At 31.3% G+C, this 15,743-nt stretch overlaps 2 protein-coding genes across 2 annotated transcripts; one reads left to right on the top strand and one right to left on the bottom strand.

Annotated features, from left to right (window-relative positions):
• Nucleotides 1-1,932: 1,932 nt before the first annotated feature.
• Nucleotides 1,933-14,730, top strand: LOC129905878 (membrane alanyl aminopeptidase-like). Its single transcript, XM_055981504.1, has 7 exons — nt 1,933-2,415; nt 2,471-2,629; nt 2,687-2,986; nt 3,045-3,228; nt 3,291-3,532; nt 6,430-7,569; nt 14,435-14,730. The coding sequence occupies exons 1-7, from the start codon at nt 1,958-1,960 to the stop codon at nt 14,664-14,666; spliced, it is 2,715 nt and encodes a 904-aa protein (XP_055837479.1). The 5' UTR covers nt 1,933-1,957; the 3' UTR covers nt 14,667-14,730.
• On the bottom strand, nt 12,222-13,946 carry LOC129905879 (alpha-amylase A-like). The gene is made up of 3 exons (XM_055981505.1): nt 13,660-13,946; nt 13,132-13,596; nt 12,222-13,065 (listed from the first exon to the last, which is right to left on the bottom strand). The coding sequence occupies exons 1-3, from the start codon at nt 13,834-13,836 to the stop codon at nt 12,223-12,225; spliced, it is 1,485 nt and encodes a 494-aa protein (XP_055837480.1). The 5' UTR covers nt 13,837-13,946; the 3' UTR covers nt 12,222.
• Nucleotides 14,731-15,743: the final 1,013 nt, after the last annotated feature.

The raw sequence follows: 15,743 nt of genomic DNA, 5'->3' as shown, positions 1-15,743 counted from the left end.
TTTCATCGCTCTGTGATTCTTATATTAAATTTTTAACAGCCAGTTATGAACATCATTTTAAAAGATAATAAAATGAAATAAAAAAATAGAAATTTCTGTAGATAAAAATGTTGCGCATACGCCACCCAGTGACTTACAAAGTTGTAGTTGGTCCCTAAAGTCCCTACTCAATACATATTTGTCTGCTTTTTATGTTTACAAATGATTTCATATGCTCAAGATCCTAAACACTTTATGCCTCAGAGGTTGTACTCCTTAAAGTGATTAAAAAAAAAAAAAGTTAAAGTGATTTAAAAAAAAAAGAAAAAAGAAGTTGAACAGGGTTCTGTTTCTTCAAGCCCAAACTATTGTTCCACAAATATATAATAGTTATTAGCTTTTGAGAACAACAAGTTTGTAAGGAAAAAATTTATTTTTAAAAAAATAACATAGGCCTTAATTTGTGTTTTTTGGTAAAGGTAATAAATTTTAAACTTGCAAAATACAAGAAAATCTTTTTTTATCAAATATTTAAAATGCAAGGACAATTTTGTAAAGACGTAACGATTTTTTCACAAATTTTGCTAAAAGTGATAACAATTATAATTTTGTAATATGCCCCTGAAAAAAATGTTAGTAGGTGCATAATAGTTTTAATTTATTTTTTTAAATATTGCTTCTTGAAAATATTTATAAATTATTTCTTATAAATGTTGGTCCTTGAAAATAAAATTGATTGAAAATTCATCCATTTATTAAAAATTCATATTTCAGTGCGTAGATCTTCGATCTAGACAAACCGTAACATGAAATAAATTCCGATATTTATTAACTTTCTTATGTTATTTTAAGATAAACAATAATTTCCTCACACACAAATTATTAAATCATAACGCCTTATTGTTATGCTCAACCCCGTAAAATACATAAATTAAGTACATAATAATTTTGCACCAAAAAAACCTTATCAAGAATAAATTCATTGCCAAGAAAATAGCATCATTGTTTTGTACTTCCCCTAATGTTGATTTTGTTTTTTTTTTTTTTACTTCTTCCAATGTTTGTACATATTGCTTTTTTTGTATTTGTTGTTAAGCAAATGATTGTAGAAGATTTATTAATCATACGATATACCATACTTGAACTTTTTCTTAGGGTCAAGTATTACAATTGTAAACATATCAAAAAGAAAGAATAATCAGAGTTGATAATCGACAGATAATTCAAATAAATCGTCGGCGTAAAGCAAAAGTGTTCTAAGTACAAAGTGTTTCTAAAGGACTTAGAACAATTTTGCTTTACTGCCTGATTCAAAATTAAAATTAAGATTGGTTTTTAAGTGCAAAGTCCTTCGTGAGTTAATTCATTAACAACATTCAGACGAATTTAACCTAATTTATCGAATTGTACTGCCTTAAAAATCATTTCACAAAACTTTTCTCATAGTACAGCGTTATGCTGCAGCTCTACTCACAGCGTGAGTCTAAAATACCTTTAATCAACGATTGGGAAAGAGAAAAGCATCTCATTCACGCTGACTGAATTTTATCAATGAAGCTTTCAGGTTCTCTATAGGGACTAGTAGTCCCTTTTGGCCAATTACCCGATACGCAGCCTGAGCAACTGCCTTTTGTTCTATTCTTGTCTATTTTAATAGACTAGTCCTTGTGTAGCCACGTGTTTAAAATATTTCTTAGTGTTTTGATAGTTTTTATTTGGAAACCTCAGCTTGAAATGCAGTCAAAATCAAAGCTTAGAATTCGAACCTGAATTTTAAAGAACATACAAATTTATGAGTCTATATATGGTCTAGCTTTTTTTTTTTGTAAGCTATGAATGATAGTGAAAGTACCCTTTAGTATCGTTGAAATAAAAATATCACTATCGAAATTTTCTTGTATATCTTTATCGTTAGACCAAAAGAAATCACCGCTTAATACCCTCAACAAATTTTTTGTTAAACTTTGGTTAGTTCACGATGAAGTCTCACAAGGCTTTGGTCGTAGTTATTCTATTTGTAGCAATATTTAGTGGTTCTCATGCTGAGGTTAACTATCGACTTTCTAAAGATGTAGTTCCTTTAACTTACAATATTACAATTAGACCATATTTTCTACCCGAAGATGGAGAGAAAATATTCACATTTAATGCGGAAACGACCATTGTGATTACTACGAAAAATTTAAACATTTGTTCCTTTAGTCTTCACGTTCATTCTTTAAATTTTATCACGATTGATTTACATTCAGTTTCCGGAAATAAAGTGAAATTCTCAAATGAATATGATGAGTTAACTAATAAGTTAACTTTTAATCTTAACAAGAACCTAGTGCCATTTGTGGATTATTTTATACATTTTAATTACACAGGTCTAATTTTTGAGGATTATGAAGGACTTTTTCGAAGTAGTTACACTGACGCTAAATCAATTGAAAGGTAACGACTTTATTTCAGCATCAGTTTCATATATTGTATTTTGTAATATCTTCAGATCGATGTTAGTAACACAACTGCAGCGAACCACTGCTAGAAAACTGTTTCCATGCTTTGATGAACCAGGTTTCAAAGCGAATTTCACCCTTCACATAAGTCGCCCAAGGAACTATAGATCTTTTACTAATACAGTTTTGCTTTCTACCACAATTGACAAGTAAGAAATTGTCTTAATATTTTGGAAGCATTAATTTACAATTTTTGGTTAATTAAGAAATGAAGAAAACCGTTACATTGATCATTTTGAAACAACACCCTACATGTCAACTTACCTTGTAGCAATGATGATTTCAGAATATGTTCCACGAATAGAGGACAATATTTCAATTATTTCAAGGCCGGAATTTTATAATAAAACAATATTTAGCCTTAATATTGCTAAAAAGGTGTTAAATGGATACAACGAGCTTTTCGGAGTTCCCTATACTACCTTGGGTAATTCTATCTTACAAAAAGTTTCCTTGCCTAAATTTGTTCATAATGGAATGGAAAATTGGGGCCTTATAATTTACAAGTAAAATTCCTTAAACCTAAAAACTATATGAAATAAAAATTCAATTATTTTTTTTTAGAGATGAAGTATTAATATATGAAGATAACAATACTGATCTTTATGGAACGCAATACAGCACCTCTATAATATCCCATGAAACATCTCATAGTTGGTTTGGAAATTCTATAACTTTTGAATGGTGGGGTTATTTTTGGCTAAATGAAGCATTTGCAAGATACTATCAATATTACCTGACTCATGAGGTAAGATTAAAAAAAAAATCTTAATCACTGTTAGATAATTTAAACTTTTCTTTAACTTCTAGCTCTTTCCACAATATGAACTTGATAAACAATTTACAATTGATCAGATGCATTCAATATTTGATATTGATGCTAGCAATGCCACGCAACCTTTGAGCGAACCAAATGTATCTTCGCCTGATGAAGTAGCAAAGAAGTTCAGCAGTATAACGTATGTAAAAGGAGCTTCTATTGTGCGAATGATTAAGCATGCAATGTCAGAGTCAAAATTTGTGATGGCAATAAGGGATTACATTAAATCAAAGTAAGTTAGTCATATTAGCTGCGTTCCTTTGGAAATATTTATCTTTTTAGTACTTAAAACTACTTTGAACTACTTTGCTATACTGAAAAAGTAGTTCAAAGCAGATTTAAGTACTAAAAAGTAGATAATTATTTCCAAAGGAACGCAGCTATTATATGTATGTATGAGTAGAATTAGTGTAGAATTCGTGTATTTTTCCTATAATACAATAATTTTTTTCTTTAAAATTGATTATTTCAAAAACAATTGATTGAAATAACTTGAGTTAAAAATTAGAATTAAGTGTACAATTCCAGCTTTTTAAAAAGGTATCATTCATAACTGTAAATGCTGCTGTTATTTTTGGAAAATTTCCCCGCATAAATGGGAGGAAATAGACCCCCTCTCCCTTTATAAAAAAATTATTTAATTGGACTTACTTAGCATGCTTTGACTTACCACTATAAGAATTTCTAGCCATACAGACATAACCATACTCGGATGGTTTACTAGCTCTCCTGCTATGCTGTCGTTCCGTCGGCATGTGTTTCAGTACGTACCATCTGTATACACATTGCTATTGATTTTAATGGATTTGGATTTCATTAGTAAATAGAGCTTAAAAATACCTTCCATTCGATATCGATGAATTTGGAGGAAATTTAAAAATTGGATTTTATTCAGCAAGGATTTTTTCAAAAATCTAAAAAAAATTGATTTGTAATTTATGTATACTTAAATGCAAAAGCCTATCGACTATGAACTCATATCCTTAAACTCAAACTTGTTTCGCGCCTGGTACGAATTTATCTGCTTCCGAATGTTACAAAAAAAACACATACATAAATATTTGGATTTAAATAACTCAGTAACCAGACCTCAAAGAACTTTTTGAGTTTCATTCATGACTAGAGCTCAAAGAGACCTTTTGTTTGATGTCACAAATCGATGGAGGAAATTTTCTAAAATGCATTTTTTGTGGCAAGGGGTTGCCCTCGGATTCTTTTCGAAAATCTAAAAAAAAAAAAAAAAATATTTTACACATAGGACATCATAGCATTTTTATTAAGAGAATAAACTCCAGTGCGGGTTTGTTGCGGGTAAATCAACCACAGATGCAATCCAGAGTATAAGAATCATTATGGAAAAACATCGAGATTCCTTGGAGGATTTGCATGTGGTATTGGTTGATTTTGAAAAAGCATTCGATCGACAACCACGAGATCTGATATGGGTGGCCCTCAGACAACGAGGAGTTCCGGAAACCTATGTGCGGATACTTATAGACATGTATGATGGAGCTGTAACTAAAATAAGATGTGCAGCTGGAGTCACCGAAGAATTCGAAATCACAGTAGGTGTACACCAGGGAAGCGTCTTGAGTCCTCTGCTCTTTATTACCGTTCTTGATTACCTGCTTGAAGGCAAAGTGACGGACCCAAAAGTGCATCAGTTATTCTTTGCTGACGATGGAGCCATCATAAGTGAAGACCCGATATCCCTGCAACGAGCACTTGATGTATGGGTGGATGTTCTAGAAGGTAGTGGGTACCGCATAAGCGCGAAAAAGACAGAATACCTATGCTGCCCATTTTCTGATCCACACAGGCCTATTCCTGACATTTATTTGAATGGTGTAGTGCTTCCCAAGTGTGAAAAGTTTAAATATCTGGGGTCTATGATAAATAACGAAGGTACTTGTGATGACGATATCAATCATCGCGTAAGCGTAGGGTGGATGAAGTGGCTGGAAAATTCTGCCATCTTCTGTGATCGAAAAATGCCCCCTAAGCTGAAAGGAAGACTCTACACCGCAGTTGTGCGCCCAGCACTCACATACGGTTCACAATGTTGGACAATGTACAAAAAGTATGAGAGTAAGTTAACGGCAGCTGAGATGAAGATGCTTCGTATGACAGCAGGAGTAACAAAGCTTGATATAATTAGAAGTACGAAGATCCGAGGAAGCCTTCATGTTAAAAACACCATCTCCCAAAAAATTGAACACGACCGACTCAGTTGGTATTGCCATGTTCAAAGGAGAGATCCTGAGAACCCCGTCAAAAAAGCAATATCATACAACGTTCCAACACGAAATAGAAAGAAAGGCAGGCCTAAAAACTCCTGGTACAAGCAAATGCAAAACCACCAGCATTCAGTTGGCCTTAGAAATGGAACAATACAAAACCGGGAGGCTTGCCGCCGATTTCTGAGGTCAACCCGGCGAACCCCACAGGCGGATCACTAGTGTGAAGCAGTTACGTGGGATAGTTATGATCCCCTCGACATCGAGATCATAACAGCGCCGAGAAAAAAGGAAGAAGAAGATTAATGTCGTTTTCGATTGGCTCTCCGGAAGCGTCCGGAATCATTCAGAAGCCTTCTGAAAGTGTTTTATTCGCCCGAGGCAGAACGCTTCTCAGAATAAAAATTCTCTTCCTGATTTCAAAACAGAATTCACTCAAAATCACTAATATTTAAATAATTAAACGTCAAACCAAATTTCCTAGTAGAAAAGCAAAAAAAATTTATTTGATTATTCACCAATACAGATATAAAATTTCAGAATTGAGTGGAAACGATTCAAACTGTTTTATTGGATTTTAGAATGAGTGAATCCTTGAGTGATTCCAATCGAAAACGACATAAGAGAATAAACTTTAGAAAACTCGAATTATATCTGCTAATTTATTAAATTTTAATTGTGTTTGTCGCAATGGAGCTCTTCTTTTTATGGTCACTACGGTGTATACGTACCTTTTTGTAAATGTCTTTTAATTTTTTTAGAAAATGAGAGACTAGTTTCAAAATTTCCTTTTCTAATAAAATCCATGTTAAGGGTTATTAAAATCATTAACTCTATTAATTGTATTTGCACTAATAGATAGATATATTTATTTTATTTGTTTTTTTTTTAGCCTCAGCAGTTCGGTTAATCCATCACATTTTTTGAAATACTTACAAAAATACTGGCCATCATTACCAAATGTTGATGTTGAATCCTTTTTCAACGACTGGACAGAAATAGTTGGTTTCCCCCTACTTAATGTCTCGCTCTCTGAAAATAATTTAAGAGCTACAATCCAACAAACAAGATATCTTTACAATGTGAACGATGGAAGTGACCCACATCTTCGATATACAATTCCATTAACTTACACTACAAACATTGAAAATAATTTCAACAATACCTTCCCTCAGTTGTATTTTAAAAAAGATCAACAACAAATTGTATTGAATTTTGAAAAACCAATTCAATGGATTATGTTTAACATACAACAAACTGGATATTATAGAGTTATGTATGATATCAATCTCTACAACAAGTTGTACAATTCTCTTCTTGAAAACAACTGGTCCAATATTCATGTATTAAATCGTGCACAGTTTGTAGACGATTTATTTGCCCTTGGTAAAGTTGGGCTTTATAAATATGATTCAATATTCAAGTGGCTTGAATATTTAGAAACTGAAACCCACTACACACCTTGGAAAGCTACTATCAAAGGTTTAACCTTTATTGGACAGTTTTTGACGACACCTCAAGAACGAAGTTACTTTGGAAAATATATTTTGCTTATGACAGAAAAAGTTTTGAAGAAACTTGGCACAACTGCTTTAAAAGAAGATTCCATTCTCGATGTTTATAATCGAAATCAAATTCTCAATTTGAATTGCAAATATGGTAGACAAGAATCTATCCGAGCGATGGAGAATATGCTGAGTGGATATTTGAATAATGGAACAATGATACCCGTTGATATAAGATCAATTGTTTATTGCAATGGAATGAGAAATGCTTCCGAAAATAATTTTGAAAAATTGGTTGAAAGATTTAAGTTGGAAAAAATACCAAGAGAGAAGCTAAGGATTCGTAATGGCCTAGGATGTGTTCGAAATACGAAAAATATCGAAAACTATTTTGAATTAATTCTCAGTGGGGAGATATCAGTTGATGAAAAGATGGATGCTATTACTCTTTTAAGCAAAGAAAATCCGGAGAACGTGTGGGTTGTTTATGAAATGATGACGGGAAGGCTGAATGATTTAACTAAAGTGTAAGTAATTCGAAAAGATTAAATAACAGTTTGTTGTGAATTTTGACATCAACCCAAAAAACCCTCAAGAAGTAAGGTCTATATTTAGTTCAGTCTATCTAAGGCATTCTCATCCCTCCTTTTATACTCTTTAGCTTCACTACTCTTTACCTTTTAGATTGTTGGCAACATTTTTCAGGAGTTACGGTGAAGCAAAACTTTTGTTTGGCAACTAATGCCACATATATGTATGTTTAGAAGCTATGTCGAACCAAGATAAGCTTCCAGCAAGATCATTCACTCCAGTAGTTTTATTAAAGCTCAGCTAGAATAATATGATCTCCTTCAATTTATTTACCACAGGAAAAAAAAATAGCAGTTTAAGGGCCAATTTTTCAACAGTCAGATAAACCTCAGATAGTGCTTATTTCTAGGAATATCTACTTTTTTTATATTGACTTTATTCGTTTGATAGGCTAACTGATGATTGAAAAAACCTGGCTAAATAAATAAAAAGTTTTTAAGTCAAAGAAACTACCTTGACATTGCCTACAGATAATTTATTAAGTGTTTTATGAAAAACTAATTATTTGCTCCGACTGTTTAAGATGTTTGTCAAATACATAACAAATTTTATTTTCTCAGCTGACTATTTAATAAGATTAGAAAACAAAATATTTACCAAAATAATTGGTTAAAACAATTCCATTAATGATAACAAATACTAATTTTTTGTTTACCTACTTAATTCAGTTTAACCTTAATTGTAGTTTAAGGGTATTTGCGTATTTTAAGAAACATAGGCGCTTGAGGATGTTTCCGTTACCACTTTTAAAGTCTCTATTTCGAATAGGAAATGAAATATGAAAAAAAAATTATCACTATCATTAGCAAAAAAGATCATTCTTCCACTGAAAATAGGAACTACCTAGGTGCATAAATCTGTGGCAATAAGAAAAACAACATAAGTCAGTTTTTACAACTTTTCAGGAGAGCGTTTTGAAAGTTTGGCTTGCCATAAGAAGTCAATGCTAATGTCATTTTTCTTTTACCTGTAATTCATAAGCCGCTTAAGATAAAAATATGAAAAAAATATGGTAGATAGAATCGCTTATTGTGCATCAGATTTTGTGAAAATCTCAATTTCGACATAAGTTGACTTATGTTATTTTTATTCCTTGTTGCCACAGAAATAAGATATTGCTTTTACTTTACTTACATAGGTCATTGGAATGACTTTAGTCTCATTTAAATTTTTCACACAAAATTCAAATTGTTTTGAGACTTAAGTAATATTTTCACAATTCGTTTACTAGATAGCTAAGGCCAATTTTTAAAATATAATATTGATTCCTTCAGTTATTTAAAGATGGTGGCCAAATAGGATTCGTAAGGAATTATATGAAATGACTATCATTGTATATATATTTCTATAGTACTATCATGAAGTCGAATTTAGTGTTAGTTCAAGTCATTACTATTTTGCGGTGGCGCTTAGTGTATTTTTTCATACAAATTCAGCTTTTTTAAGTTACCACCAGAGTTCCTGAGATCGTTTCACTTCATGATAGTACTATGGAAATATATATACAATGATGACTATGTGCATTGGTACTTACAGTTTACAAATAATACAAATGGTGTTAAATATTCTCTCAGCACCAAGCCATCTTGCCATTTAGAGAAATTGCCTCACGCACGGATGATGTCATTATTGATATTAAAAAATTAGGCAATGGGTGATATGCATAAAAAAAGCAAATAGCGTAACGGGTAGAATGGTTGGCACCGCTAAGTATTTTTTCACTTTGAATTGCGAATTACTGTCGCATTTAAAGAGTTAAGAATATGTTTTATATGACAAATTAAAGTTTAAAGAATTTCTGACTTGAATGTCATTAGAAAAAAATGTTGAAAAAACAAAGACTATTTTGAAAATATTAAAATAGGAAAAGCTACCCAAAAGGTACTATCATTGGCACCCAGGTACAATTATTGGCACCCTTAAATTGAAAGAAAAACAAGTGTTGTTCATGATAGTTTTTATCAAAGTTTAGTTAAAAACAGTTTAATACATACATATGTATAACAAAAAATCTTCATTTAACGAAATTAAAAAAAAAGTAAATAAAATGTACGTCCTGGCTTTTGCATTTCAAATTACATACCTTTTTCTCAGATAATGTTTGGAAGTTAAATCTTTTTTAAGTTTAAATTTAACTAAAAATTATGTCATTTTCGCAAAAAAGAGAAACTTCATACTTCTGCTTTACAATTTTTTTGATAAAAACTAAACACTTTTTTTGTTAGTTTTTTAGAACATTGCGTTGCCGTTTTCGATAAAATTGCAATATCTCGAAAACTTTATAAAGGAGATATCCGTTAAAAACGAGATATTAAAATAAAATAAAAACGGGTCTTGGAAATCACGTACAAATCGTCTGTAACGAGTTTTTGGCAAATCTATCAATCCTTTTGAGCTCTTTTTTTCCCATTTTTAAAACAAAACGGATACACGGTATTGGCAGTCTTTAAGGTATCTACAATTATTCGCAGTGTTAACGATTGATGTCCCAAAGTACGCATTATTGGCAAGCCCCTGCCAATAATAAAACCACTACTTTATTTGGGACCAATTATTGACACCCCTTTTTAATTAATTTGAACATGTTTTTTTTTTACAAAAAACAACTAAAAACATTTAATTTATTATATTGTTAAGCTAAAACAAATAAATCTTCATTCAAAAACTGAAAAAATAATCAAAAACGGACAGTTACCAAATTCAGTGTCCTTAGCGGGAACACTGTATTTTTTGCACTTTTTTCATGAACTTAGAACAGCTTTACTTTTTTACTAATTAAAAACAACTGAGAACGAAATAAACCTAAATAAAAATGCAAAATTGTAGAGAATTAATACAGTTTATGAAAATAAAACATGATTTTTGTTTCTGGGCATAGTAGTTTTTGTGAAATGCTTTATTGCATGAAGGGTGCCAATAATTGGTACCAAAATCGGGGGTTCTACATATTTACTATTTTTTATGCAACAACTGCGTTCTGTTTAAAAAGTCTATTGAAAACTACTTTTGCTGCCAGCTTCATTTGGTTTCTTTCTGTCTTTGATAATTCAAAAATTAAAATTTGTCTAACTGTTTTTATATTATTTTTTCTTATAGGTATATGAATATTTTTGTATATTTTTAGTATATCAAGCTACTTTTGTAACCCACTCGATTATTGTATCTTACAACTAAGTGTTACACATAAAACAACATGTTTTACAATGCTTATGTTAATAAATAAAATAAATTACAAAATTACAAACGGAGCAATGTCATGTCACCAATATAGCAGGTGTTCTTGATCAAAAATAAGTAGCATGAAGTCCTAAAATGAAGACATTTTAAAAATCCGTTAGGAACAAATTTTTTGGTTATTTGGATCCTTTTGGTACTTATTGCCAAATCCTTATTTATAATTGTGCCCATGATTATGAAAGTGGACTAAGTCACTTTTTGCATTGTTTGAAGAAAAACTTACATAATAATTTTCTTATAACGATTTAATTATTTTTCTTTTATGAAATCACTAAAGGAGCAATAAAGAAGTTTATTTACTGCGATTTCGCTTTCAAATAAACTTTACCCCTTAAATAATAATTATTTTTAGGCTAGATTTGATGCCATTTTTGGGAGTGACTTAGTCCACTTTCATAATTGAATCATTTATTTGCAAAACATGATAAGTCCATGATTTTTAATTCTTCAGGAGAAGAAAAAAACGTTCCATTTTCTTTTGATATGCGTAACAAAATGTATAAAAAATATATTCTGTAGGACTCTTGCCTAGCTACAAAATACCGTTTCGTTTTTAATTTTTGGAGCGATAGTTCAAAAGATAAAAAATAAAAACGCTTTTGGACTTATCATACTTTGAAAATAAACGGATGTAAAATTAGTTTTAAAATGGATATACAATTTTGCTTTTAGCCCCAGTCTATCAAAAAATTGTATTAGAGACTAAAATACAATGTCCGGACTACTTATTTAACTTTAAAGTAGCTTTTAACTTAAGATTTTCAATCATTAGTCGAATATGGCATTTACACAAAAAGAAGCTGTTGTTTATTTTCAAAAGATGATAAGTCCGGGACTTATTCTGTTTTTGATACTGAAAAAATATTTCGCGTAGCTGTAAAATCGGATATAGATGGAGTAGATACTTCATATTTTGAAGACAGACGTGGTTATCCCTGGAGTACAAATTTAGTCAAAAAAACGAATTTTGAAAAAAAGTGGACTTATCATGTTTTGAAAATAAATGGTTCAATTAAGGGCACAATTGTAGACGCAGAGTTGATGCTGATTTTTTCTAATTAACTGATATCCTCTTTATTTTTCCTAGTACACAAGCTTTTATCTTTTCAAGGTCTTTTTTGTATGCAATTTTAAGTGAAAATTTAAACAAGAAATCATGTTTAGACTTTTCCAGAAAGTAAATTTTTGTCTTGTAAATCCTATACTAATGGCGATTTAGAAATAAACAGTTTCAAGCGAATATTAAGTAATGAAAATTAAAGATGTTTAGTATAGTTAAAGTATAGTTAATTTGTATGTATTTAATTCAGAATATTATCAATAATACAATATCATAATCAACACCATCAATTTTAGTCCTCCAACCTTGAATTTGCATGAATTGCCAATACACCTTCATCATCATCGGCTGCAATATTGATATGAGTTATTCCCCTTTCATCTATAGTTATAAATTTTCCTGTGCAGCTAGAGCCCGATTTTCTTCCGGTAATAATGTCACAATAGGTACCAGCCGGTAAACACACCTTAAAATCTTCATCCAAATCGGCATCCTCTTGGTTAAATATTATAAATCCTTTATCTTCCCGACAAAACGATATCTGATCACCTTCATTATCCCACCAATTACTAATTTCGGTTCCCTTAACAACATTTCTAAATTCAATCATATTACGAATTGCATTCCAACGATGTTCACAAATCCAACCATTTCCACAGGAGCCATCTTCATTGAAGCTGGGCGATAAAATTGTTTCACCATCATCTTCGGTAGGTGGACCTTGATTTTTGTCAGTAAAATCAAAGGAACTCATAATACGAGTATTTTTGTAATTGTAGGCCAACATAAATGCAATGGCCATTTTATAAGCTTTTGGTTGCTTAAATGTTAAAATGTGATTTCCACCAGCACCATGCTGACGTTGATTGTCGTGATTTTCAACAAAAAACAGAGCTTTATCAGATGGCAAGAAATCGTTATCGAAATTATTCAATGTGTGTAGTGGTTGAATCTTGTTGAAGATCTCTCCAATTTTATCTGAGAAACGAAACTCTGTGACGGTTCCTATATCTGTATATTCACTGCTTGAGACTGATTCGCCACCCAAATCAATAACCTCTTGAAAAATAAATGGTCTTGATCCTTCGGGGAAACCCTGTTCAGTATTAAGATCGTTGAGTTGACTAAATATTGCCTAAAAGGGATTTCATCAGGTTAAAATAAAAACAAGTTAGAAGAAAAACTTTAAATGGGTACATACTTTTAAATCCTCAGGCCACATATGTTTGCAACCATCAACACGAATCCCGGCGACCCCAATATCAATCAGATGATTTAGGAATGCTACAATTTTTTGACGAACATGTTCCTTGCTTTGGTCCAGGTCTTTCAGTCCCTCAAGTTCACAATTACGAACTTCCTTAGGATTGCTGTAATCCTTTAGAGAGCAAGTAGGATGGAAATCTTCAGCAGTGTACGGAACAGCTGGGAAGTTATTATTATCTGGATCGGAAAGTGATCCACCTGTTCCTCTTCCACTTAAGGCAGCCATATGGTTGAACACAACATCCGGATAGATGCGAACACCAACTTTATTGCAACGCTCAACCATGTCACGGAATTCTTCCTCATTGCCAGAACGGGTTGTTAAATTGTACGAAACAGGTTGGTAACGTTCAAACCAAGGTCTCTCATCGACTATAACATTTTCACTGGGAGGTGATAGCTTTAAAATAAAGATGTCCCTTTAGAATTGGATTCGAACAAAATATATTTTCAGAAAATTTACCTGAACTCCACCATACCCGTTTGGAGCGAGGAAGTCCTCACACTCTTGGGCGATGTCCTTCCACTTCCATTCAAACAAATGGACAATAGTATTGCGGTTAGGTTCTTGGTTATCGTTAAACTGAGCAGAACTGAAGATCGCACAGCTCAACAAAACAAAGAACTTAAACAATATCATTATTAATATTATATAACTACTAGCGTTTTGAACTTTTAAAAAATAAGATCGGGTACAAATGAACCTTTAACTAGTTCCTGACTTCTTGCAAGGTTGTCTCCAACTATGTATATTTTTCCAAATTTTCGGGACTTTATATACGCGAATTTTTCTAAACTTTAATTAAATTTAAACTTTTAAGTCTTTTTAGCTAAATAAACATTTGAATATGTTATCATTAATGGAATTGTTTTAAGCTGTTTTATAACTTTTTTAAATATTTAATTTTCTTGATCTTATCAAATATTCAACTGAACAAACAAAATTAGTTGTTTGACGAATGTCTTGAATAGGCCAAATAAATATTTTTTTGTTTACCAGAGAAGAGTTTTGGCCTTGATTAAGTGGCTATATAAATCACAAAATAAAAACTCTCTAGACAATGTCAAGACGGTCTTACGTCATATTGAATTAAGGATTGTTTTGTTTTAAGCTTTGCTATAGCTTTTTTTTAATTAGCCTAAAATCCATTTTTTTTTTTAATTTGCAGTTAGTTTTAAGTTAATAATTTCTAACTTTAAGTTAAATTATACTAATAGATTTTATTTTCACATTTCAGACTTGGTAGCTGGAAAAGTACGGCAGAACTTGTGAGCAAAACCGCCACTCTACTTACAAGGCAGGATCAGAGAAACAAGTTTGAAGAATTCATTACAATAAACAACGAAGTTTTTGGTACATCCAAATCGATCCTGTATGATGCCTTGAAACAACTTGATTTTAATCTGAATTGGTCAAAAAAATATTTAGATCCGTTGCACCAGTACTTAGAAAGTAAATTCAATATTTAAGATGGAAATTTGAATTAAAAAATTTAAAATTTTGTTTATTGAAACCATACATTTGAAATAAAATATAAACTGTATGTCTTACTTGTGTTCATTGAAAAGATATTTAACAGAAATCTAACAGAGGTGATTTAGTAAACAAAAGGGTAAGTAAAACTATATGTTAAAAAAATTAATAAAGTAATTTTCTCAAAAAGTACGGCGTATACGTACTTTTTTTATTTTTTATATGAAAGGGCAAGGGGCCCTTAAATATCAAAGGGTCCAAAAATTTAGTCTTACCCCGAGGCCACGGCAAATCATCGTACACCTCTGGTGTAGTAGTTTGAAAACTCATGGGAGTAAAAAATAAAACTTGAGTTAAAGGATGTTTTTTTGCTTATAAGTTTTTATGTTCAGAATATAGTTAAAAAAATGGTACCCGATTGATATTTAGTAATAATTTAACATTATAGCCGTGTTTTTTTGGCAAAGCTTTCCGAAGTAGGATTTCAAAATTTCTCAACATTGAACTAAGATTTTTATACATGAATCAAGATTTAATACAAAAGAAACTAATATACTAATTATCGTGGTAAATAAAAATTTTTTTACCAACTCATTATTTTTGTTTTAATTTTTGTCTTTTTCATCTCTTCGTTTATATTAACACCCTTTGACTTCAGATAAATTGTGTAGACTTTGTAGATTCTTAGTTCTTATATCAAACGAAACAAAATGTGTGCCAGCTGTTATGATTTATTTTTCATTAATCTATCATGCTTTTCACATAACGTAGGTTTCAGTTATATTTTGCATTTTTTATTACAAAATTTATTTAAAAAAAACAGTACGCTTGCGTTTAATCGGCAATTACTTTTCTTCGTTTTTAACAGTCATGTTTTGGTTGAAATTGGATGGCTACCACGCCCCTGAATCTCAAGTTGAAATTTGTTTCTTTATTATGAATCATCGCCTTTTTAATTTTAACAAGTTTCAATACTCTACAATAAGTCAGAAGTACTCCATAATGATTCATATGGGCGGTTAATACGTCCAAATTTTTAAATGTTTCCATTGCGTTTACCATTTCTAACCTTC

The sequence above is a fragment of the Episyrphus balteatus genome, chromosome 1, assembly GCF_945859705.1.
Source record: "Episyrphus balteatus chromosome 1, idEpiBalt1.1, whole genome shotgun sequence".
In the NCBI taxonomy this organism is placed as follows: Eukaryota; Metazoa; Arthropoda; class Insecta; order Diptera; family Syrphidae; genus Episyrphus; species Episyrphus balteatus.
The sequence above is the reverse complement of the archived record's forward strand: the minus strand, read 5'-3'. Positions and strand labels throughout refer to the sequence as shown.